We start from the raw sequence: 23,943 nt of genomic DNA, 5'->3' as shown, positions 1-23,943 counted from the left end.
GACACTTGTGTCCTTCCAGTGCTCACTTATGGAGCGGAAACGTTAACTTTAACGAAAGCATCCGAAGATAAATTGAGAGTGACACAAAGAGCCATGGAACGGAGTATGCTTGGAATAACACTCAGAGACAGAATGACGAATCAATGGATTCGACAACAAACCAGGGTCGTTGATGTCATGGAAAGAATAGCATCTCTGAAATGGAGCTAGGCGGGACATATTGCAAGAAGGACAGACGAACGTTGGACCAAAAAGATCATGAACTGGCGACCATATAAAAGACGAGCTATAGGTAGACCACCAGAGAGATGGACAAACGGAATTAAGAATATTGCAGGTACAAACTGGCAGCAAATGGCAAGGGATCGTACGAAATGGAAAGAAGTTGGAGAGGCCTACATCCAGCAGTGGATAGAAACAGGCTGAAAAAGAAGAAGAAGAAGAAGATTCATTCAATGGACCGATACCCGATTTATTAAAAATATTTTTATTGGACATAAAAAGTAAATCTGAGCTACGTGCTTCGAAAATCATACATTTTTTTTTCTAAATTAAAGTAACACTTCTACAGCTGCAGGCAATGTCTATTTCGTCACAAGTGAAAAACAGTAACGGTTTGCGCACTACAACAGAACCATTTTTTTAACTAAGATTTCAATTTAATATCGATAAAAAATTGGAGACTTTGAAAATTCGAAGATTTTTATTTTGAAGGATTGACTAGACATTGAGGAGCGATAAAAAACAGTCGGTAGATTTTAGAGGCATGATGTAGAACAGGTTTTTTTTTTGCTCAAAATGAAGAGTTGCATCAATTAGAAATAGAAAAACAAAAGAGCAACTTCGGTCTTGGCTCATTATTATATTGCAACACTTGTACCATTTCTTAAAGGTTAAAATATTAGATTGATCTCATTTTTAATATTATTTCATTTTCTTACGGATACCATATGTTTAAAAAAATCCCAACAGCTATAAATATTTCTTTCGTGAGTTTCTCTTGATAAAAATATTTCCTCGACCTCGACCTTCTCATAAAAGAACAAGAAATCGTTCGTAACGGAAAATTTCCAATACTTTTCCACTACATTTCTAACACGATCCATCTAAGTGTAACAGCAAATTTTGTCACTTGATGATTATTGTCTCATCATTTTGTAAATTCGTAATAATCGTAATGCTAATTAATCTCCTGCTATGATTTAAATATTATTGTTTTTGCTTCTTTCCAAATGGAAAATTTGTTGTGTGTAACTAATGAATACTTCAGCGAGCTGTTCAACAAAATTAAGATTAAACCTACATATAAACAGACATGTGTTGCTCAATATCAAAATGAGACCTGTTGAATTGTAAAATGACGAAGCAATAAAAACAAATTTTTTGGGCAAAAATGTTTAGCCAACTAGAGTCAGTAAAAAAATTCTTTTGTAAAATGTTCCTTGTTTGCTTTATTTGAATATAAAATTTACATTTTCAATACACTAAATAAATTTAAAGTAAAAATCAATTTGGTAATTAGATGAACTGTTTAATTAATTTACTTGGAAAAAAACATAAGTTTTATCGCGTCCAAAAATGAGCAACTTTTTTGTTTTTGTTTCGAATCAGCATAAAATATCGACCTCACAATTGAAATCCAAATTGCATTTATCAAGAGATTACATTTCAAGGTCAAATCAAAAATTTACATTAGACTCAACAAAACAATGGTCAATTAAATTACTTTCCCATTCGTTGGATGGACCACTCCTGTTGACACAATGGACATCGATTGTTCTGTTTCACCCACAATGACATGCAACAATGATGAAACGAATGATTACATTCACCCCAAACTACAACACAATCTTGTCGTCCCAATGTATCCTTCTTGCATTCAGCTTGACAACGAAGACATGCATCTGAAAATGAAATAAATAAATTTTTAGAATCTGGTGTGTCCACAAATAAATATCATTTGATCAAGCGAAAAGAAACAATCATCTAAATTCATCTATCCTCGTCACAGATTATTATCGTAATTCGTTCCTACACTTTAATCTCACCTAAATCCACTGATGCTAACAAATTAAGAAAACGTTGCGTTGTTTTGTTTTTTGTTTTTTATGTGAATGTGGTGGGTAGGTCATGTGAAAAGTCTATTTTCCGAAAATAAAACACATAAAAATTCTTCCGGAATTCTTGTATGTCACGAGAATAAACAATTATTTTCCGAGCTTATAATATACCCGATGAAACGTAACTCGTTTGAGTGAACACAGCATCACTTCACAAAATTACGTAAAGAATGGCAGTCTGTCGGTCGTTTCGCAAAACATTAGCCTAAGGTCAATGTAGAATTTATGAGGCTTAACCGAAATGTTTGTCCGAAATGTTTGTTGTTTTTTGTTAACGAAATTTAAAAAAAATGTCAATAAAAGAAATTTTATTGATCGCACAATAAAAAATATGTTGCCACAGTTCACTTGAGATTGTTAAAGCATAAATTAATATCAATCAATTTCAATTACAACAAATAAAGTGGAATTTGAATAAGAACTTGAAATCGGAAAAATGATCGAATCCAATAAATGCGCTCCACCAATTCTAACACATTCTATAATTTTTCTATTTTTTTATTATTATTTTACTTAGCGCCGCTATTCTTGTGTGAGTGCAAAGATCTGCATGTGGTGACCTTTGGAAATAGATACTCAATTGGTATTGACAATTGCTCCATCGTTTTGGACCAAACTTGTAACTTCTAGCTCAGCTGATTGTTGTTTTTTCTTGCATTCATGGACAAGTGAGCCTTCAACCAGTTGTTACAAACTTTGGCAGAAAAATTTATCGTTTTTCATGTATTCCTCAGATGATAAAAATCAGGGCCTATTTATTACTGTTTTGCACACGTAAAAAAACCCATTGTCATATCTAAGCTGGTTGGTTCTTGGTTGATTTCTCTCATTCTCTTTGTCATTTGAAGTAGCATACGAAATGAGAGACATCAGAGAAATGGCGAGAATCAGTAGCAACATCTTCGATACGGAAGTTGACTTTTTTTACGTGGGTGAAGCAGTAGAAAACATTTTCTTGCATTTTCAAAATATTTTATATAATTTTCTTGAACAGTTTCTAGATTTTTTCGAATTTCAAGAAAATTTCAGAAAACAAGAAAAATTCACAAAATTTCTCGAAAACATTTTCTTCGAAATAGGCCCTGCTAAAAAATAGGATTGGAGTACCAACTAATGGACTGGAAAATACCACCAATTTAAAATCGATTCAACTAAATTCTTTTAAATTCATACAGAACAAAAACCGTATACAATGTTGCATGAAACTTTTTATCATTTAAATAAGACATACATGGTAATGGTAAATGGAACCGAAACACGTTTTTGCAACTTTTTTCTTAACCTCTTGATCTATTCTTCATATGCCAGTCATGCAGTATTTACGATCATCTATTTTTAGTTTGTATCAAGTCATGCATAATATCCAAATTTGTTGAATTTTGGCTCGGTTCGTAGCGAAATATTTGAAAGTAGAATTTAAAAAAAAATTGTAAATGGCGACAAAGCAATTTTTGGCTATTTAAGTGATATCAAGTAATTTCGTTGGTTTCCGACAAATTTTTTTATCTTTAACATTGTTTCCGTGAATGCGATAGCGAAAATTTGTTAAGAATGTTAATAAAGCCTAAAGTACACATTTGTGCACAAACTAAAGTATTACACACAAGGAAAGAATCCAGTACGAAAGAATTGAAATACGTCAAGATCTTGTCAGCGGCGGATATTAGAGCAAACACATTGTTTAATTACGTCTTATCAATTTTATTTCACAATTTAAGTGAGTATTACTTTCATTGGTGTAGGTAATGCATATTTCACAAACAATTTTCCCAGGTGAAAAATTTACAAACATTTTACTGCTTCACAGAACTGGGAATCGAGTATCAAACGTTTTCGAAAATCTGGTAAATTAGCTTTAAAGTTTACACCTTCATGTATTTACTTCAGCCGGTTCTTTAGATGTTTTCATGCACATCTCTGGTGCAGTGTTAAGCCAAAACAACGTATCGCATTTTATGTGAGCTTTGGAGCACTTTTAAAATCTTAGAGCTTCTTTTGATTTTAATTAAAAAATGGAAGATTTCTGTGGAACTCAACAGAAGCCCAAAGCTCGAAAGCTCTTCAAAAAGAGCAAAAAGAGCAAAAGAGAATAATCAATCCAACCAAACAACGCGATTTGCCTGACAGGCCAATCAGATGATAGTTATTGCCTTACGGAAGAGAAATTTAGCGTTATTTGCTCTTGCCTTATGATTTGACTTAACACAATAGTGTGTAAGCACATTTCTACACGTACGATTGAGAGAAAATGCGCCTAGCCACTGACGTATGAAAACGATCACCTAAAACTGAAAAATGTAACATTTAACATAGAATGGCTTTGAAAGATTTATAACCGTTCTTTCTTACTTCACTAACAGAACGAAGTGGTATCACTTCTGTTTCTGTCCTTATTGACGAATCTTCAATAAAGTAACTGAACATAAAAGGACTTACTTTTCAAAAATATCTTTCTTACTGTCACAGAGGCCCGGCTGAACTATTTTACTATTTTTACTATTAACCGATTGAAACCAATCTATCCCCTCGAAAGTCACGTATAAAACATTCAATTCTCGCCAATTTTGTCACATGTAAATAAACAAATAAATATAAACTGGACACAATCCAAATAAAAGAAAATTGTTTTCTTCAGAGGAAAAAAAACTTTTTTCAGTTGCGCTCGCGTGACATTCAAGAAAATTTCAATAAATTTTCACGTCTGAAAATAGATTGACGGAGCATTTCGGTGACGTAAAAGAGATTTTTGGTGTACGCGTTTCTTTAATTTATTAAGCTATTTTTGAACGTATAATTTGTTGTTTATTAAAATCGCTTTCGTTGATCTTGGTATTAAGCGCAAATAAAACGATTAGTATCTATACGTTAGACACAATTATATTAGGAAAAAAATAATAGTTGGCCCTCACCGAGCCAACTCTTATTTCTGCAAACATTTTTTTTCGTTATTTAGTTTCACAGCAGGTTATAATTATTAGAGAGGTTGTGTTTTCGCTTCATGTATGTTAGTCAACATAACATTGAAGAAGAAAAAACTTTTTTGTGTTGTCTCTTCACTCAAAGGTTCAACAACCTAAAACCAGATCCCAAAAATCCCTTTCTTTTCAACTTTTCAGAGAGTGAGATGTATACACTGAACATGTGCGACAATCGCTATATCAAACAAGTATTTGTGCGTAGAATTCCGTAATCCATTAATGAATGTGTACCATATCGCAAGCTATGGCGCACAATGTGTTTGTCAAAGATCGATAAACGTGTTATCAATTTTTATTGATGGATTTCCTATGTGACATTTTATCAAAATTTGTTAGAATCACGGTGACATAATTTTTTTTAGTGGGCTCGTCACGTTGATAACGGGATTTTGCTTAATCAAGTGACTCTATCAAAGAATCAAAGTTTAAAGTTCTTCATGAGCAATAGTGACAAGAAAATGTATCGATTGGTGTGTGACAACACCAAATTATGTTGTGTTTAACAGCAGTGTATGATGAAATACTAGCTTCATTAATGGGAGCATATCCTTTGATATTTATTAAAATAATGAATGGCAACGATACTACTACATTAATATAAACGCGGGTAATATAAAAAACCGAAAATCAATCGACTGAAGTCAATTTTAACAAAAGCAAATAAATAAATTTGGCTCAAAGGTAGCCATTCATATCAGAAAATACCTTGCACATCTTGCTGTACCCAAAATACACTTCCTGCAAAACATTTTTTTGTTGGTTCAAATCGAAGTCCACGGTTTCTTTCAGCGAAATATGTAATACTTGTACCTTTCTATTCAACGTAAATCATATGAATGTACATACCTTGCATACCTATGCCATACAAATTATTTTACATCTAATGAGAGAGCCCCCGTTAATTTTGACCAAAAACTTACATAACAAAATAGTTTATAAATAGAAACCTTGAAGAGAGATATATATAAATATAAATAAGAAATTGTTGATGACTGATCGCGAGTACAAAGGTTGGGAATTTGCAAAAAACAAAATGTATTCGAGTTCAGCGACAAAAAAAGAAGGTGTGCCTAAATTAGCATGTGAATAACATTCACGAGTTCACGATAAGTGCGTTTCTACGAACCGTACAACGAAGATATGAAAATACGTAATAAGTGACTTCATTTCGTCAGAGTTGTTGTAATCTTTCCAAAGCCTTTTTATGTACACAGACAAATAAGGATAATAGTCTCAGTGGCGCCAATCGGTTTCCTAAAGAAACACAGTGAAGGAACCATGAAAAATAGAAGAAGAAAAAGCTGAAATAGCACAGAGAACATAACAACTACATAAGAATCGACATTATGATGCAATATTATCCAATAATACATTGCTTAAAATTTCACTTCGATTGTGTGTAATAGAAATCGAAACTAACCAATTTTCTTGTTTACGGCCACCTACAAATTTTCTCAACACACAACTCCATATGTATGAATTTGGAGGCAAAGCAAATATATGTAGTGAGAAGGTTTTTAATACAAGTATGAATTTGAGGGCTCGCCGATGCACGTCACAACTCATAAACGTGTTTCCGATGTATTTTTAATTTTTACATAGCTATACGAACCGACTGTATAATATTATAATATAAACTGTGAATGTGTTAACTTATGAACATGCCTTCGACGTACCTTAACTTCTTAACGTGGTAAGTGAACCATCATTCAAGAAAATGAAAACCGATTTTTTTCCGCTACGTCATCAATTCGGTTTGCACACTTGCTATCAATTTAAAACAGCAGACGGAGAGTGTGTAATTAAACACCAAAAAAATATATTTTTTTTTGTAGAAACACAACGAACTGTGTTGAAATTGGAGTCGATACAGAACAGGATTTCACAACAAACTTCTTAATATGACAATTTTTGATTAATATTCAGCTAGGTGCATCGACTTGACTTGAAATGGTGACGTCTTTCCATGGAATATAATTAAGACAGAACTCTTTCACAATATAAATAAAGTGTATCCTCAGAGCTTATCTACAGCTTCCTTAATCTGATTCTTATAGTCAACGAGTTGCTTAAAAATGAACAGCTCGCACAAACCAAATGCCAGAATATTGGACACGACAAAAAAAGTATTTTAAATGAAAACGCTTTTATCCGTCTGTATGCTCAAAGTAAAGTTTATACGATAAGTAGTGGCAATGTAAACCGAAGCGGCACACACGTTCATACATCAGTGTATTTGTGCCAGAAGATATATATAACAAATGGTTTCGCAAATGTACGTTTCAGTAGTGAAAAAACCGTTCGGAACTTATCTTATTCAGATATAAAAAAGTGAACGCTTCAGGTTTTCAGGTTTAACTTTTGTGTGGTGCGAAATATTTTTTTTTATTATTATTTTGGCAAAAATACGCTATATTTTTGAAGGAACTCGTTGTCGCCATACAAACTATATTAAAGTCGGGAAACGTTTTTATCGATTTTATTAAGCGCCACACTCGCATAATTCATATTTGTGGATATATCGTTTTACACATTGTGCATGACATCGCACGGAATTAAATCAAAATTATATTTGGTGGTTGTATTAGACACAATGGAACACTTGTGTAATTAAAATTTAAGAAAAAAAAAAACGAAACGAAAAATAATAAAGTTACATAATTGATAAACAAACCAAAAAAATTGAGAAAAAAGATAATATCTAATTTAAACTGAAGCATTGTAATACAACAACTGATATATCGATAGGTGCTAATAATTAAAAACAATAAATTTATTCAAACGAAATATATTATACAAATCGGTGACTTTTACAAACTTTTTTTTTCCTAAGATGTTGATATGACAACAACTATATTGTCTGGTTGATATTGTGTTATTGAATTCAAGGAAATAGTTTAAGGTGAAAGACAAAGGATAGAAAGTGTCTAAACTGCAACAAAAATTGGGAAATCGTGGACATAAACACGGTCAAAAATGAGTGGAAAAGACAATAGATTTAGCGACGCATCCAACAAGATGAAGGGGATGCTAGACAAACTGAAAAGATCCGTTTCGGAAACGGTAAGTTATAATTTTAAATGTTGACATTGAAATAATTGTAGGAACAATATTAGGTATGTGCCAATTGGATTGACAACACTGTATAGTCGTATATATAAGTGATTTAAGGTTAATATGACTTTGATATTATTTATGTCAATACAATACAAAGTTTTGAATATTGTTTCGTTTTAAATTTATTATAAAATGTAGATATTACAATCGCTCTGTCTCGATAGTTTGTATATTTTTTATTGTAATATCACGTGTACCCTACCGTTAAAAATTAATGTTTTTTTCGCTCTTCATAATGAAGCATATCATAAAGCAAACAGAATAAATTTGAATACAACACAAAGACTGAGTGCAATTATCTGTATAGGTTTTACATGGGTACCTCATTAGGTTTAGGAAAATTATTTTTTATAAAGTGCGACGCTGAAAATTCAGTTAAATAAATAAAAGATAATGTCTTGACAATCTTTCCACATAGGAATCAGTTAGCAATACCGATAATTTTGACTAATTCGTAACACCAATTTTTTTTTGGTCTATCGTACTATATAGCTACACCATATAGTAAACACATGTGTTAAATGGCAAAGTAAATGGTGTGAAGTAAATTTGCGGTTTTTTTCTGGTGGGAATGTATATTGCCGCCATGCCACGCTCGATGATTATATGAGTTACTCATTCATTAAACTAATTCCAATTAAATGATAAAAACCAAATTAAATTAATTGCTTTTAAACGAATCGATGAAAATAACACATACACCGCGGCTTACTATTCGGCAAAAAAAGAAAGAATTTTCAATAAAGAATAGTAATTTATGCAACAAGTTGCGAAAAGTGTTTCTTCTATCACTAGATGTGAATAGTGACAAAAACACTCACTTTTACAACGTGTTGCATTCAACGTTTTATGCAATTTCGCTGTAAATAGTATTTTTCCTAATAACGCATGCTAAAGGGCTTTTTTTAGCGTATGAGAGGTTTCCAGCACGATACGAGTTCGAATTTGCTAAAAAAAAGTCCTTTAGCATAAGTTTGGAACAACGTTTTGTTTATAATGGGCCGGAAACGAGCGACGAAGTCAAACAAATCCCTTTTTCATGCATAATTGGTATGATTGGTATGTTACATGTACTTGTGGAAATCCTTTTTGACACTAGTACTAAAAAGGACACCATTGGAATGATGCACGAAAAAAATGAACATTTTGCAACGGAATTGCATAAACGAATATTACACCGCACGTCTAGATGCATGCACAATCATTGTACTACAATGTAAACCTCATAATATTACATGCACCTAATTATGATGGTACGAAATCGAAAATTTCAAAGCGATAACTGTTACTGAAGCACGTTTCCTCGTACAATATAGCAGGTAATCATAATGATTTTAATAGCCAACATTTTTTCTCTCTTAACTTATGTTGTACATCGATTTTTTTTTTCAATGTCAATGCCATTTGATGAAATTTTCGCCGACGAAAACGGAGAGCAAAATAAATTTATATATCAGCATCTGTTTAAGCATCTATTGAATGAGTAGTAGTATTAACTGATATAACCGTCGTATTTAAAATTTAATTATTTTTTCAACCAACATACTGTCGTCTCATTAATAAAATTATAATTTTGTTGTATTCGGTCGTTACATCATAAGTTCGTAGGTCATTTCAAGTGAGACATTTTCTATGACATACAAAGATAATATTAGGCCCTTTTAATCAATCTGAGTTCTGTTACGAGTTCTTAAAAGTATTTTGTTTTTAGATTTCGAAATATGTCTTAAAGAATTAGACTTCCAACGAAATAATAATTTATTGATGTGTCAGGTTACTTGTGAAACTAATTTAATGCGAATTGTCCACGAGCGAAAGAAATAAAATAAATTTTACACGAGGAGTCTAGGCCTCATAATTTTATTTTCGCTGATGTTGCAACTTTTCGAACAGTGCAATGTTCCATCGACATGTATAGGGAAAGAAAGAATTAAAAAGACGACCTCTTCAAATTCTCTCAGTTCGTATTTTCAAGCAAATTATTTCATCGCATATAGTATCCATATTCTAATTGCATAACATAACATAACGGCGAAGAAGAAATTGCGTGACTAAATGGATAAATTTCAATTTTTAACTTTGGTAAACATATGTATCGGATACCATTATTCAACTTTTATTTTTAAATCAGTATTGATTTAAGGAAGTGATGATTTGAGAAAAATGATCTTGTTTCTTTCACGAATGGATGCTTGTTGAAGGTTATAACGTGTTTGTACGTAAAAGTCTCAGCAATAACTGCGAATTCCAGATTGATGACGCTTCTTATTGATTAGGAAAATAGAAAAATTGGAATACAATCTAAGCGGAGTCCAATTAAATCAGATTAGACAAAACAAGATGCAATAATTAGCATTTATAATTATTCTCCTTAAGTTCAACAATTTCTAGCTCAGTAGCATTATAATCAAAAAAGAGTTATTTACATGAGAAGGGACAAAAAGTTGAAAACTTGAGTTTTCGTGCGAAGTTTGATGATCCAGAGCGATGCCGATGTCAACAATAACTAGGAAACTTCACTTTTCATTTTTATCCAGAGTTTTGTAATTTTACGTACTTTTGATACTTAAACCCATTTCTTGTTTCCCTTTTGGTGCGTAATAAGCCAATTTCGATCCTAGGTACAACAAAAGCACATATTTTTAGATGTAGATCAAAGTAATCATAGTTATTTACATGACTAGGGATAAAAAGATGAAAAGTAGAGTTTTTGTGTGAATTTTGTTGATCCAAGGCGAAGCTGAGGTTAATAAACACACGAAAACGAGACTTTTCATTTTTATCCCGAGTTATGTAATGGATTTTACATGTCGAAAGAAGTGCTTCAAACATGAAAAGTACGGTTTTCGACGCATGTAGCGTGTAAAATAATTTATACTTCACGATCTACCGAGTCTCGGTATCAGATAGTTATACGTTTCTGTTGTGGAAGGTATATTTTAGGCAATTTCGCGAGGTGTAGCCCGAACGAAGTGAGATGCGATACAACTTTTCATGCTGTGGGCCTAAATTACGAGAAAAATTCCGTAATTTTTGCCCACAGCATGAAAAATTTATTTTCGACTTTAAAGTTACGGCAGCTGGAAGAAACAAAAAAACAATTTTTCAAGATCAGCCACATGTTCCCTCAGGTTTTGAACTTTTTATGTATGCTACGCTACGTATAAAAATGTTGCTGACAAGGGAATGTCTGTAAGCATGATATCAACGTCTTAAATGATGTGACCCTGTGCTCGTCTTATGTATTTTTAATAAACACACCAGACACGTCCACTTTTCGGTGATTTTATAAATTCATATTTTGTTTACCGACCGCAACGAAAATATCATTCGCCAGCACCATAACAAACACTTCATTACTCTAAATTTAATTGAAAATATTTTCTTTGAAGCTGAATTTAAACCCACAAAAGATTAATCAAGTGGCTAAAAATATATGGTTTTAAAATAATTCAATGTTTGTCAATTTGTCGGACAAAAGCCTTATCCACGCGATGATACAATGAGTTTACGTACACACTGATTTGAATAACAAGAATGAATGTTTCTGAGTTGAATCGTTTTTCCAATTAGAATCGATGTAAGCGAGCGTTTTATAAGAAGAAAGGTAAGCAGAGAGTAGATGATTCTCATAAAATAAGTTTTTAGGAAAATGCGTTACAATGCACTGTAACAGTGCCACTGCTACCATTGAAAAGGAATTAAATCTTGACGAGGCAATAGAAAGATCGTTTTTTATGTGATGTTACACAACTAGAGTCAAGGCTCTAAAACTACATTTCGATTACAGGAATTTAGAATAAGCAAAATTATCAAAATTTTGATTACGTTTATTAGTGAAAAGCGATTTTATACTAGTAGACAAATTAACCCCCGCTTCCTGGGCTATGCCATGCGTCATTTAATAACGTGAAATAAACAGAGTTGTCCGTACAACAAAAAACGTAAACAGATTTTGAAGGAGCTTTGAACGAAGCTCTTGCTAGAGGTGAGCACGTGGACCTGTACCCGGCCGGCTAGGGCACAATTTTTTCTTATAAAAAATTCTCGACATATCCGAAGAACGTAGCATGGAAAAACTTCTTCGCGACCTATGTTGGTTAGAGTAAGTACATTCAGGGATATAACTTATTACGTAACAAGTCCTCTGCTTTCCACTAGAAGATTGAGTTGCCAGTGCGAGAGTTCAAAACTCAAATGACAGATTTGAACCTGTAAAAAGCATTGTTGGGAGACAACGGCATTCGACCTAGAGATACTAGAGAGATGAGCGGGTCGAGAATTTTCGAAACCCGAACCGTTCGGAACGCAACATTTTTCTAAAATCCGATAGGCCGAAATCCAAGTAACATTAAATCGAGTCGGGTTCGAGTTTCTACCAAGATCGGATATCCCGCTCATCTCTAACTCATACTAATTTCGCTTTTGGTACATCGTAGATGGCACTATGATTGTTGAACAGCTTATCACTGGGCACTGTAAAAGCAATCATGTAGCTAGGAATTTCAAAAATCGAGGACCAAAGTCAGCGAAATTAGTAAATTAACCAGAACTCGTTGAACAGGACAATTATCACATTATCAATAGTTTACGTAATTCGACCAAAGATTCATTGTCCTTCCATCACAAAAATATATAATTTTCCGCCTAGTAAATGGAGAACTAATTGATGTCCGATGAAGGAAGCAAAGGAAAAAGTTTGTTTCTCCCTTATTTTTTTACCTTCGGGTGCGAACAACGGGCGGCCTGAAATACCCGGCTACCCGATCAGCTCTAGCTGCTGCAATATAGCTCAGTGTGAGTGTTAAGAGTCAAGGTTACTTTTCTTCTGGTGTCAAACAAAATATGGAAAATCTTATCACTCCGAACTGAAGAAATTATATATATTAGACGATTCATAATGTTAAGCCAGTATTTATTGAGAACATAATTCACGATCACGCAGTTGATAGAAGCGGATTTTAAATTAAGTTTATTCAGTTGTAAGTTCATAAATTACAAGGAATACAAATCATAAATCAAGAAGGGTGTTTATATTTCCAATGCTAATTGCACTAGTTTCTTGTATCGATTTTTGTTTTCCATTTCCCCTGTAGCAGAAAGTCAATATGAAATTTTTCCATTTAACTAGTGTTATCGAAACAGTGTTATCAATACCAATTGACAGAGAGCACAATTTTATTATTTCCTGGCGTTGTGTCCCATTTTTAATGATTTAATGTTTTCGCTAGGATGAAAATCGTGATCCCTTACAACGCGGATATTCGCGAGTGGAAACTGCAGAAGGTTCATTATCAACATCATCGACATCGACCAGTTTGGATACAGTATTGATTGAAAACGTTAACGAATTGATTCCGCTTCCACGAAATCCGCGACAGCATCACAATCAATTCACACCGATATCGGAAAGTGACGAAACGAACCCCTTGTATCGGTCCGGTGAAATAAAAACGTCGAAACCATCGTTGAAGAGTTCAAAGGTTTCGTTTGAACAAAAAGCGGACAGCAGTGACGAGGACAGTTTTGAGGATCGACGAGATCACTTCCAACAGAGAAAAGCGAAAAGTGCTGATCATAAGGGCATTCTAAAGGTAAGGAATTGTTAGCAATTGACTATACAACGACCGTTCTTAACTTAAATAATTGTTAGGATTTGACGCATCTTGCTACTTACGATAATCGAAAAGCTTTTCAATCCAAGAAACATGTTTCATTGGATATAAAAAATTCAAAACGATTGGAACAAATACTTAAAGGCGGCGGTTCGTCTGATGAAGAAGAATTTGCCGAAAGAAGAAGACAATTTCAAGCAAGAAAACATCAGAGTCTAGACAATAGAGTCAAATTCAATTTGGAGAAGAAAACATCCTCCGAAAGCAGTGAGGAAGAATTTGATGCCGAAGGAAAGCGCCTGATACACGAGCGAATTCATGACTTTTCCAAGCCTATCATCATCGATATAAAAGACTTGGACGTCAGTGAAGAGGAGGACGACGAAGAAGAGGACGAAGCTGATTTTGTTTCAACAAGAAAGAGCTTCCAACAGCAAAGGTCGCTTAGTACAGACTCCAGAAAAAGGTAATTCATTTGAATGCTTGAACAACTATCATGTACATTGCGAACTAATTTTTTAATCTACAACAGCCACAGATTCTTCGAAATGGATGATATGGGAGGAAAGCAGAATGAAAATTTACGAACGGCGGTGCCTTTTATCCGACAAATTACACAGGATGGTAAACCTAAATTGGAAGTTTATCGACCCACGACGAATCCTATTTACATCAACACACAGGTGAGTGTCGCTTTGGTTAATATAGTATTGAGGTGAATAATGAGATGTTTGGCAGTATCTAGCGACTATTACGGTTGTGCGTACAATAGAATTGGCAATGTTAACACATTTTTTGACGCATTTCGGATATTTTGGATGGGAACACTCATTTCGAAATGTGTTCTTAACGAGGTTCTTAAAATGATTCCGAAGTATTATCAGAATTAGGACAGTGGACAGCATGTTTTTTCGTAAATAATTAGAGTGTTCATTCGAAGACAACTTTATACAATTCTCATCGTGATTGACATCGCGTCATCAAGGTCAATTTTATCTCTAATAACATTGAAGACACTCAGATGGCTTTAAGCCCCATTGACAAATAAAACGTGCGGCAAAAATACGGCTAACAAAAACGTCTTCATCGCATTAAATCAAACACAAAAACAAAAACTAAGATTAAAAAATGAAACAACAAAACAGCGAAAACAAAACATGATGCCGCTGAACGCCTTATCAAATCGACTGACAAATCCGCACACTTACTACAGAAATCATCGGTCTGTCGGTGAAGTATATTGATCTGGGACTATGAACAGCATGCACGTACAATTTGAAGATAATTGTTTCTTTTTGGGATAGCACAAAAGATGTAGAATCCCATGATTCGAGGACGTGATAATGTGAACACAGTTTTTTGACGCCTTTCTGTTATTTTGCTTTTCATTTATTTCGAAATGATTCTTAAGCATTTTCAGTGATGTGACGTTGCGTCCCACGAAACGAGGACGTGATTCGAAAAAGTTTCTTTATGTCGTAATAATTATCATCATTGAACTTGTTATTGGTAACGGTTTCCAGAATTAACCAATTTCTTCGGTTCAGTGTACAAAAGATCATTCGTCGGAAACATGCACGCTATAAATGAGTTTTTGTTGTTGTTATTGCTCTAGTATTTGTGATTGAAACAACAGGGTTATAATGTCAGTCCTTATCTCATCTAAAACTGTAAACTATTTACGTTAATCATCTCGATAAATTCAGTTCCTTACAACTATATTTTATGATCTAACCTTTCTCTTGCGATTACTCGCTAATATCACGATGATAACAAATGAATCCAAAGCTTAGTCAAGAACTAAATGTCACCAGAGACGTAAACCTTTCGAAAGCTCTCGGTAACTATACCTGAATGCACCATTTATATCACGTTTAGATTTAAAAATAAAATGTTTCCAACCATTCAACAACTATATTTTCAATTATCCTCCCACTTCAATTACGATTGAAATATTAATTCATTGAACAATATATTTCGTCGATTTTATCAGGTATGCAATGTGCATAATAAAATATTTTGCTACCGTTTCCTATATAATAACGAAAATAGAACTTTATTTAAGAGATATCATAATTATGCAAAGTGAGTAGCATGGAATTATGACCTTTCAAATTAATAAGCAAAACACTTTGCGAATCAAATTGAATTGATATTGTATTTACACACCTGAGAACCTGGTCAGTCGATTAAAAATTTAGTTAAACGAAGACTTAAGATCGGTAAACATACGCATGGTAATTTCGGCCGATGTGCTTCTAAGTGCCTAAGGGATTTTTAAGTTGTAAAATTATTGTTAACTGACGTACTGACAATGAAAATTATAGTATTGAGTTCTTGACAAAATGAATTGCAATTATTTTGAAAGCTTTGATTTATCAAAATTCCTATTTTCTGATCAGTCCATTCTGAATGGTTTCGATTAATTTCGATTAATAAAGACGAGAAACAAAAGAGAAAAATTAGGAGCACGTAAAGAGACTACAACAACACTTTTTTGTGATGTTATCAAATATTAGTCGCAAGAATCCGTGCGTTCTCAGACAATGATGTACTTCAAAAAGCGACAACATTGACCGTAGTTAAATTTCTTGATTCATAATAGTCACCTACTCTCAACATACTCGAACATACTACTGTCCATAGGAAGTACTAATTTGTATCATCATCAATAAAATCATTTGTAACCGAGAAAAACACACGCTCCCACCTCCCCCATCCATTCCAAATGATAAACACCAACGCATTCGTCAATTGTGTATGACCTTTCGCAATTTCGATTTTTTATATGACGTGATTTGCCGTTAGTACGTAAAAAAAAATCAATCAAAACAGTATACGAAATCAATTTAACGCTTTGTTACATTGTTCAACAAATCAAAACTAAAATCTGAGACACAACTCAATCAGACAAGTACAATAATGAAATTGGTTATAACTTGTCGCGGTTGTGAGTCGCTGATAGTAGTTTGTAACAATATTCTCCAAAGGAACTTTGGCCACTTGCATCGGTCTTATTAGCATAATCAAGTGCTATTTGTATAGTGAGAATTTTGTGTTAATAATTGCCAATCATGAGACTATTTGTGAGATCTGACACTCATGTTTCGCTAAACATTCCGATTGATGAACCAAAAGCACAATGCACTTGGACACAGGTGTAACATTGTAAAGAGCTATGGTCGATTGAGATTAAAAAAACAATTTTTTCTTCTCTAAATTTCAGTGCCTTGCAGCCATTGCAGTGTCCCTCGGTTCACTAGTAGTTGGCTTTTCATCTGGTTATACATCACCCGCGTTGCCATCAATGAAAGATGCAAATCAAACCAGTTTTCTAGTTACTGAACAATCGGTAAGGATAAAAAAAAATGGAAAACGTAAATTCGAGCAGATCTAACCAAACTGATTCGTAAAGGGTTCATGGGTCGGCGGTGTGATGCCTCTGGCTGGTTTAATCGGTGGCGTACTGGGCGGACCGTTAATTGAGTACCTTGGCCGAAAAACGACAATTCTTGCCACATCTATTCCCTTCATAATTTCTTGGTTGTTAATTGCATGTGCTGTGAATATTTGGATGGTAATTGCTGGACGTGCAGTCACTGGTTTCGTTGTTGGCGTTGCTTCACTATCATTGCCCGTTTATTTGGGTGAAACTATTCAACCCGAAGTACGTGGAACTCTGGGCCTTTTACCGACAGCATTCGGTAATATAGGTAAGACCAACGATTAGTTTTAAGTCTTCAAAGGCAAAAAATAACATTTTCTACCTCTCGTTGGAATCTAGGAATATTATTGTGTTTTGTCGCCGGTCGATACATGAATTGGTCAGCGCTAGCCTTTCTCGGTGGGACATTACCAGTACCATTTCTGATATTAATGGTTCTGATACCCGAAACACCGCGCTGGTATGTTTCGAAAGGAAAGCAAGAGCCTGCCCGTAAAGCGTTACAATGGTTGCGCGGTAAAAAAGCTGATGTTGAACCAGAACTTAAAGGCATCGTTAAGAGTCATGTGGATTCGGAGAAGCGTGGATCAAACAATGGCATCATGCAGTTGTTTAAAAAATGCAATCTCAAGCCATTGTCCATTTCACTGGGCCTTATGTTCTTCCAACAATTTAGTGGAATCAATGCTGTGATATTCTATGCTGAAGACATTTTCATCTACGCCGGATCAACCATCGATAAAAGTATTTGCGTCATCATCGTCGGAGTTGTTAATTTTATTGCCACATTTATTGCCACTGTTTTGATCGATCGACTCGGCAGAAAGGTAATACAAATATTATCAAAAATTGTATTGATTACGGTGTCCTCACAGTCCATTACATTACTAGATCCTGTTGTACATCTCATCCGTTGGAATGATCATAACTCTGGGTGCTTTGGGCGGATATTTCTACGTCAAAAGTTCTGGTCAAGATGTAAGTCACATTGGATGGTTACCCCTGGCTAGTCTCATGGGCTATGTACTCTGTTTCTCGGTTGGCTACGGACCGATTCCCTGGCTGATGATGGGCGAAATTTTACCGTCGAAGATTCGTGGATCGGCAGCATCAGTTGCCACTGGCTTTAACTGGTCGTGCACATTTATCGTTACAAAAGCATTTGCCGATCTTATCGGTGAGTTTTTCACGCAAAAAAAAATCAATTAACAAACGGATTTTGAATTTCTTTTTCCATTTTCAGAGGCAATCGGTCTGAGTGGCTGTTTCTGGTTCTTTGGATGTATCTGTGTCATTGGGCTTGTATTTGAAATTATGTGTGTGCCAGAAACCCAAGGCAAAAGTCTTGAAGAAATTGAACGAAAAATGATGGGTCGTGTAAGACGAATGAGCTCAGTGGCGAACATTCGACCATTATCGTTCAATATGTAAATTCGTTCGACTCCAACATACCATCAGTTGTAGGTTAAAAGTGCCAATATTAGAGCAGCAAAACGTTTATATGTAACATTGGCAACGAATTTACTGTACTAGACCAAGACCATAATGCCTGACATAAATCTTTCTGTTCTTTTTAAATTGATGACATTCCAGATAAATGTTGGATATAATTCCAACGTAGGAGAATTAGCATCTTGATCAAAATTCGTTCTAGTTTCGAATTTAAAGTTCGTGCATGTGATACATTTGAATTAGGAGCGAAAATTACGCAAATTAAATGGGAAGAATACTGACGATCTTCTTAAAGATATTTGAACACGATGTCCTTCCTGATTGTTACACAAAGTTATTGAAAATTGTTATTTGTTGAATGTATGTAGTATGTAGTGTTAGGTATGATATAGATGTAGTCGATAAGATTTTAAACAAATTAACCGGAATAATGCAAGGAGTTTGATGCGAGAAGAAAATGTAGAACATTTCTAGATATATTCGCAAGCTTTAAAAATTTTACTTTAAGACTAGGCAATAAATTTACGCTTTGGAAGCTAAAAAAAAAAAAAATTAGTGAAACTGAAACTCTGTGCTGTTGTGCGTTTAACGTACATGTCTAAATCGAATGTAATCTCTGGTTTTATTCCTTAAGAATATTGAATATAATTTATAAAATTACCCTACTCTAGAACAAAATTTATTGAAAAGATTCAATGCTTTTGATGCAATCAAGCCCAAATACCCAGATCTGATTACACATTATGATAAATAATTGCAACCAAAAATTAAACTTAAGCAGCTTAATTGCAACATGTAATAATCATCAATTTGTTAATAAATATTTTATGATTTTAATCAATCTTTTGACTAAGTTAATTATTTTATTTGTAAATATAGTTCACTTAATATTTTGTAATTAGCATTAGAGAGTTTGACAGAATTATATATTTTTGATTGAACAAAATAAAAAACTTTTTTTGAATTTTATTTTCGAATTTTTGGGCTCGCAACAGGTCAGGTTAGCCTGAAACCTGACCCAACACTTGATTGATTTCAATTCCAACTTTTCAGGTCAGACACTGACAAAAAAGAGAAAATCTTACCTGTCTCTTAACTTTGTCTCCAGGTAATCTATGTTATCTGCTACAGCTGAACGTTTTCTATGGAGAGCCACACCTGTGGCAGATATTGTAGGTTGTCTGGAGACAAAGGTACGATTCTCATCTATTTTTTGTCAGTGGATCAAATCAGTTCTGACTAATTCAGATCAGGTCTGATCAGGACACCGAGCCTTTTCAACCTCCATTTCAGAAGAGCAACAACTGTGAGGACAATCTTTCCTTTAGGAGGATGATCGCAAATAATTCTTTATTTATTTTCAGAAGAGGATAGATTGGAAATGACCAATTTTCCAATAAGACTGTCATTGCAGACAAGTTCAAAATTTTAGTCACGTTAGCAATTTAAAATTCAATCCAATACCTTTACATCACCACCAATTTCGACTTTCTACATTGTGTAACGGCCAAGATAATCACTATCCTTGATAGGATTCACGGAGTCTTAGGGCCTCGCACAAACATGGTCGAATAAAAAAAAAAATTTCATATCGGTTTATGAAATACTATGACAACGGTTTCAAACTGATGACCTATGTAGGACTCAACAGGCTTTTGTGAAGGAATTAAGGAAAATATGCATTTGACATTCACTCATACCGACATTACGAAACACACAAAAGAGAATTGTATTGCTTGTCCTGCGGGAACGTTGCATTCCTAAGTGATGCTCATGGGACAGGTAACAAACCGGAATACACTGGATTCATTAATTCGGAAACAATTTAATGTTACTCGCAAAGTCACTTGTGTGTTTTTGAGCAACTTGCTTTGATAACCGTAACTGCAAAGTGTAGAATGTATATCCAAGCTGAAGGCGATACAGTTATAGAGAGAGTTACTGAAGCTTGTTGCTCCAAAACACACGAGTGAGTTCGCTTTTATCACAAAATTACTTTTTTATTTGCACGACCGACCCAATCAATGACAATTAAAGGAGAACTGGTTAACTGGAGAACCAGAGGATCAAGGAGTTATGAAAGGCTACTGAATGATATGAGTACATGCGGAATTTATATTAATGCCCTAGCTTGGAAATGCCAAGATCGAGTTTTTTTTTGTCTAAGTGAGTAAGGTGCAGTATTGGCTTCAAAGGATATGGTTAGCTTATCACTTTCACCATGAGATCGATCGGAACATATTCATATTAGAATAAGCTTCAAACAAAACTGATAATGATTGTTCTTGGGTTAGTCCTGCATCTATTGGAGAATTTCGTCAGAAGGAAAGAACCACCACACAATCAAATAATGATAAATTTACTTTGTTTTTACCAATGTATCGGAAGAATTAAAGGGATCACCAAACTTTCCCCCAATGGCATAATTTAGTATTTAGCGATTGAATAGGTCAACAAATTGTTTTCTGTTCAAATTTCAGACACCATTCAGTTCCGTTTTGACCTGACAAAACCGTCTCACCGTCATGTCGCTTCTTTTATGGCAATCTTTTCCAAAAAAAGCGCCTGAATCTGTCTGCTTCGAAAGAGATCCGTTAAATTGACTGCGAGACAATCAGTCACGTGTCAACGGAATGAAGGAAACGTAATTGACGACATTGAATAATACCTATGTGAGATCCATTTGAATGACCTGATATTTCCATTTGTAAAGGGAAAACAATTAAACAACGGGACATTATCATTTTGAAAGATAGAAATTTTGTTCAGTTCTTATAAGAAGTAGCTCACAACTACAAAAATCCGATTATTTGTTCTGAATAAACTTACCCATGACTTGAACTCCTGTAACAGAAAGCGAACAGAAGAAATGGTTAACAAAATTGTAAGCAATGTATTTCGCAAAATTGAAACTTACTGCAAATCGCGCACGTATCGCATTCAACATCCCAACTCCACATTGCCACTGCATTCCACTTTTTCAGCGTAAACATCTTGTCTGGCTTAGCAGATTCATTATCAAATTTATCACAGGAACTATCGTTCTCATCTGCCATTGTGCTCGTTTTGTTCAGTTTAATAGAATCTATGATAGTACCAACTAACTTAACTATTCAATAATGACCTTTTTGAACGGTAAAAACAAACCAATGGTTCCTGACTTCGAACAAATTTACGCGAAAACCAAAAACAACAACACTTTTTGCTCTTTTTCACTTTCTACAAATGTCAAAACGGTATTACTGGACTGGTATAGTCAACGACTATTTTGATCGAAGGGCGCCAAAATGAGATGTATGCTAATAGTAATGTGTACTCGGCAAGCTCTAATTACTTAAAGAGATTACTCAGAAGATCGAATTTTGAATAATTCATTGTTAACTACTACTTTCTGTGGCTAAATTTTCCAAGAACTGAATTTGACCTAGTGCGAGTCTTAGTTGGTTCACCATAATATTCGTAGATATTTATCAATCTATACGTTGGCCGACCTTTTAAAGCCCTAAACCCTGTTACCATTTCACTTTTCAAATAAGCGCGTACTTACCTTTGTGGATACCTACATTTTGTAGATTTGCTCCTTTTGTTAGTGAGTTACACCGTATGAGTCTGAATGAAAATACTACAACCTTTCTTCTAAGCTTTCTTTATTTATTCTCGGTATTTACATAGTAATGTCTATTGACTACGGGTGTTATTTTGCTTGCAACGATGGCGACAGATTCCGACCAAGTACATTTTCCTTTAGCTTCAGTTTATCAACTTTGGCTGCATTTGCTAAAATATCATCGTCAGCCAGCCTGTCAGCACGGTTGTCCTGAATGGATTCTGAAATGAGTTTAGGTTAACCATTAAACATTTTTGTCTTTGAATCACTATTTTGATGTCGATTCGAGGAAAAGTTGACGTTATACAACGCCGGTCTGTTTATTGAATGAACGGAAATAGACTTAGGATGTAGGTAAAAATGTAGAAAATGTTTAATCTAGACTTTAGATCCTTTAGATGTTAAAACTTATTGTTTGATGGATAAAATCCCTTGCAAAGGCTAATTGCTGAACTTACGACTGTACGGTGTGTACTTGTCCGATATCAGATTCTCGACATTATATCCAATAAATCCAACAACGGCCGCAAATGGCAATGTAAAATATACTGCATTTCTGCGCAGCAAAGCCATTACAATGGGCCACATTATTTATTTTGTATTTTCTCAAATGATATATTATTAACAGCAAATTTACACTATTTGCATCACACACACGGTTAAAAACAGATGACAGTGTTGACATTCAGTCTTTGACATTTCTCATACTTATACAAAATTGGCTTTACCACTTGTTTATGTCCAACACAAAATATAAAACGACTATACGGTAACATCAACGAACATCAAGCATGAGTAGTGCTCTAAGTAGAGGACAGAAACTTGACAGTGTACAAATGTTGGTGAAAAAAATATTTTCGAAATATAATATTTTCCCTACAAAATAATACTCTATTTGTCAGCTGTCCTTACAATTACGCATGCTTGCCCTGCGCTGAATTTTGTAAACAGAACAGAAGTTTTTCTAGTCAAGGTATCATCAGCAGAAAAATAATGTGAAAACCATCGGAAACACCCAATATAATGTCGTGTAGAATGTAACGTAGCCCAAATAATATTATAGGTCGGTCAAAGTCATGGTTCTTTCAGAATCTTGTATTAACCAAGACTGTAACTTGTACAAACAAAAGTCGTTGATGTCATGGAAAGAATAGCATCTTTAAAGTGGAGCTGGGCGGGACATATTGCAAGAAGGACGGACGAACGTTGGACCAAAAAGATCATGAACTGGAGACCACCTAAAACACGACCTAGAGGTAGACCACCAGAGAAATGGAGTAATGGTATAAAGAGAATTGCAGGCGCAAATTGGCAACAAGTGGCAACTAATCGTTCGGAATGGAAAAGAATTGGGGAGGCCTACGTCCAGCAGTGGACAGAAACAGGCCGAAAAAGAAGAAGAAGAAGAAGAGTAACTTGTAGACCTCCACAAGTTTACACCCTTTCTTTATAGTGTTGTTCCCGCTTTCTTGTTGCTGATCATATCTTCTCATTTGTAGAGAGCAAGTGAAAATACTTCGAGCTCAAAAAGGTTTTAAATCTTCTTCAATTTTTGTTGAGTGGTTTCCTTTTTTAAATATTTTCTTCGTTATGGCGGTTACGGCGTCAC

At 34.4% G+C, this 23,943-nt stretch overlaps 3 protein-coding genes across 5 annotated transcripts; 1 reads left to right on the top strand and 2 right to left on the bottom strand.

The window, feature by feature from the left end:
- Nucleotides 1–1,607: 1,607 nt before the first annotated feature.
- LOC119078165 (RING-box protein 2) lies at nt 1,608–21,937 on the bottom strand. The gene is made up of 3 exons (XM_037185643.1): nt 21,645–21,937; nt 21,557–21,571; nt 1,608–1,904 (listed from the first exon to the last, which is right to left on the bottom strand). Exons 1-3 carry the CDS (start codon nt 21,781–21,783, stop codon nt 1,723–1,725), a joined length of 336 nt encoding a protein of 111 aa, XP_037041538.1. The 5' UTR covers nt 21,784–21,937; the 3' UTR covers nt 1,608–1,722.
- Nucleotides 7,383–19,678, top strand: LOC119075876 (facilitated trehalose transporter Tret1). Of its 3 annotated transcripts, none has more exons than XM_037182441.1 (9): nt 7,383–8,161; nt 13,447–13,809; nt 13,869–14,296; nt 14,363–14,513; nt 17,057–17,182; nt 17,246–17,543; nt 17,615–18,102; nt 18,167–18,452; nt 18,519–19,678. In XM_037182441.1, exons 1-9 carry the CDS (start codon nt 8,075–8,077, stop codon nt 18,704–18,706), a joined length of 2,415 nt encoding a protein of 804 aa, XP_037038336.1. In that variant the 5' UTR covers nt 7,383–8,074; the 3' UTR covers nt 18,707–19,678. The 3 variants fall into 3 exon arrangements, with proteins under 3 accessions (XP_037038336.1, XP_037038345.1, XP_037038353.1); XM_037182450.1 differs by lacking the exon at nt 7,383–8,161 and adding an exon at nt 13,088–13,197 and having other exon boundaries at nt 18,519–19,387; XM_037182458.1 differs by lacking the exons at nt 7,383–8,161; nt 13,447–13,809; nt 13,869–14,296; nt 14,363–14,513 and adding an exon at nt 16,796–16,988 and having other exon boundaries at nt 18,519–19,387.
- A 420-nt stretch (nt 21,938–22,357) lies between the features above and the next one.
- On the bottom strand, nt 22,358–23,038 carry LOC119078188 (small integral membrane protein 12-A). The gene is made up of 2 exons (XM_037185662.1): nt 22,793–23,038; nt 22,358–22,555 (listed from the first exon to the last, which is right to left on the bottom strand). The coding sequence occupies exons 1-2, from the start codon at nt 22,920–22,922 to the stop codon at nt 22,422–22,424; spliced, it is 264 nt and encodes an 87-aa protein (XP_037041557.1). The 5' UTR covers nt 22,923–23,038; the 3' UTR covers nt 22,358–22,421.
- Between the last annotated feature and the right edge of the window lie 905 nt (nt 23,039–23,943).

Source organism: Bradysia coprophila, chromosome III, assembly GCF_014529535.1.
Source record: "Bradysia coprophila strain Holo2 chromosome III, BU_Bcop_v1, whole genome shotgun sequence".
NCBI classification, from domain to species: domain Eukaryota; kingdom Metazoa; phylum Arthropoda; class Insecta; order Diptera; family Sciaridae; genus Bradysia; species Bradysia coprophila.
Note: the sequence above shows the minus strand (reverse complement) of the source record. Positions and strands in the feature narration are given on the sequence as shown.

Bases quoted from the DNA above. Each gene is read 5' to 3' on its own strand.
- LOC119075876 (XM_037182441.1), top strand. From the start codon at position 8,075: ATGAGTGGAAAAGACAATAGATTTAGCGACGCATCCAACAAGATGAAG. The intron at 13,810-13,868 runs GTAAGGAATTGT...AATAATTGTTAG, and splicing joins ATCATAAGGGCATTCTAAAG to GATTTGACGCATCTTGCTAC. The intron at 17,544-17,614 runs GTAAGACCAACG...GTTGGAATCTAG, and splicing joins GACAGCATTCGGTAATATAG to GAATATTATTGTGTTTTGTC.
- LOC119078165 (XM_037185643.1), bottom strand. From the start codon at position 21,783: ATGGCAGATGAGAACGATAGTTCCTGTGATAAATTTGATAATGAATCT.
- LOC119078188 (XM_037185662.1), bottom strand. From the start codon at position 22,922: ATGTGGCCCATTGTAATGGCTTTGCTGCGCAGAAATGCAGTATATTTT. The intron at 22,556-22,792 runs GTAAGTTCAGCA...AACTCATTTCAG, and splicing joins CAAGTACACACCGTACAGTC to AATCCATTCAGGACAACCGT.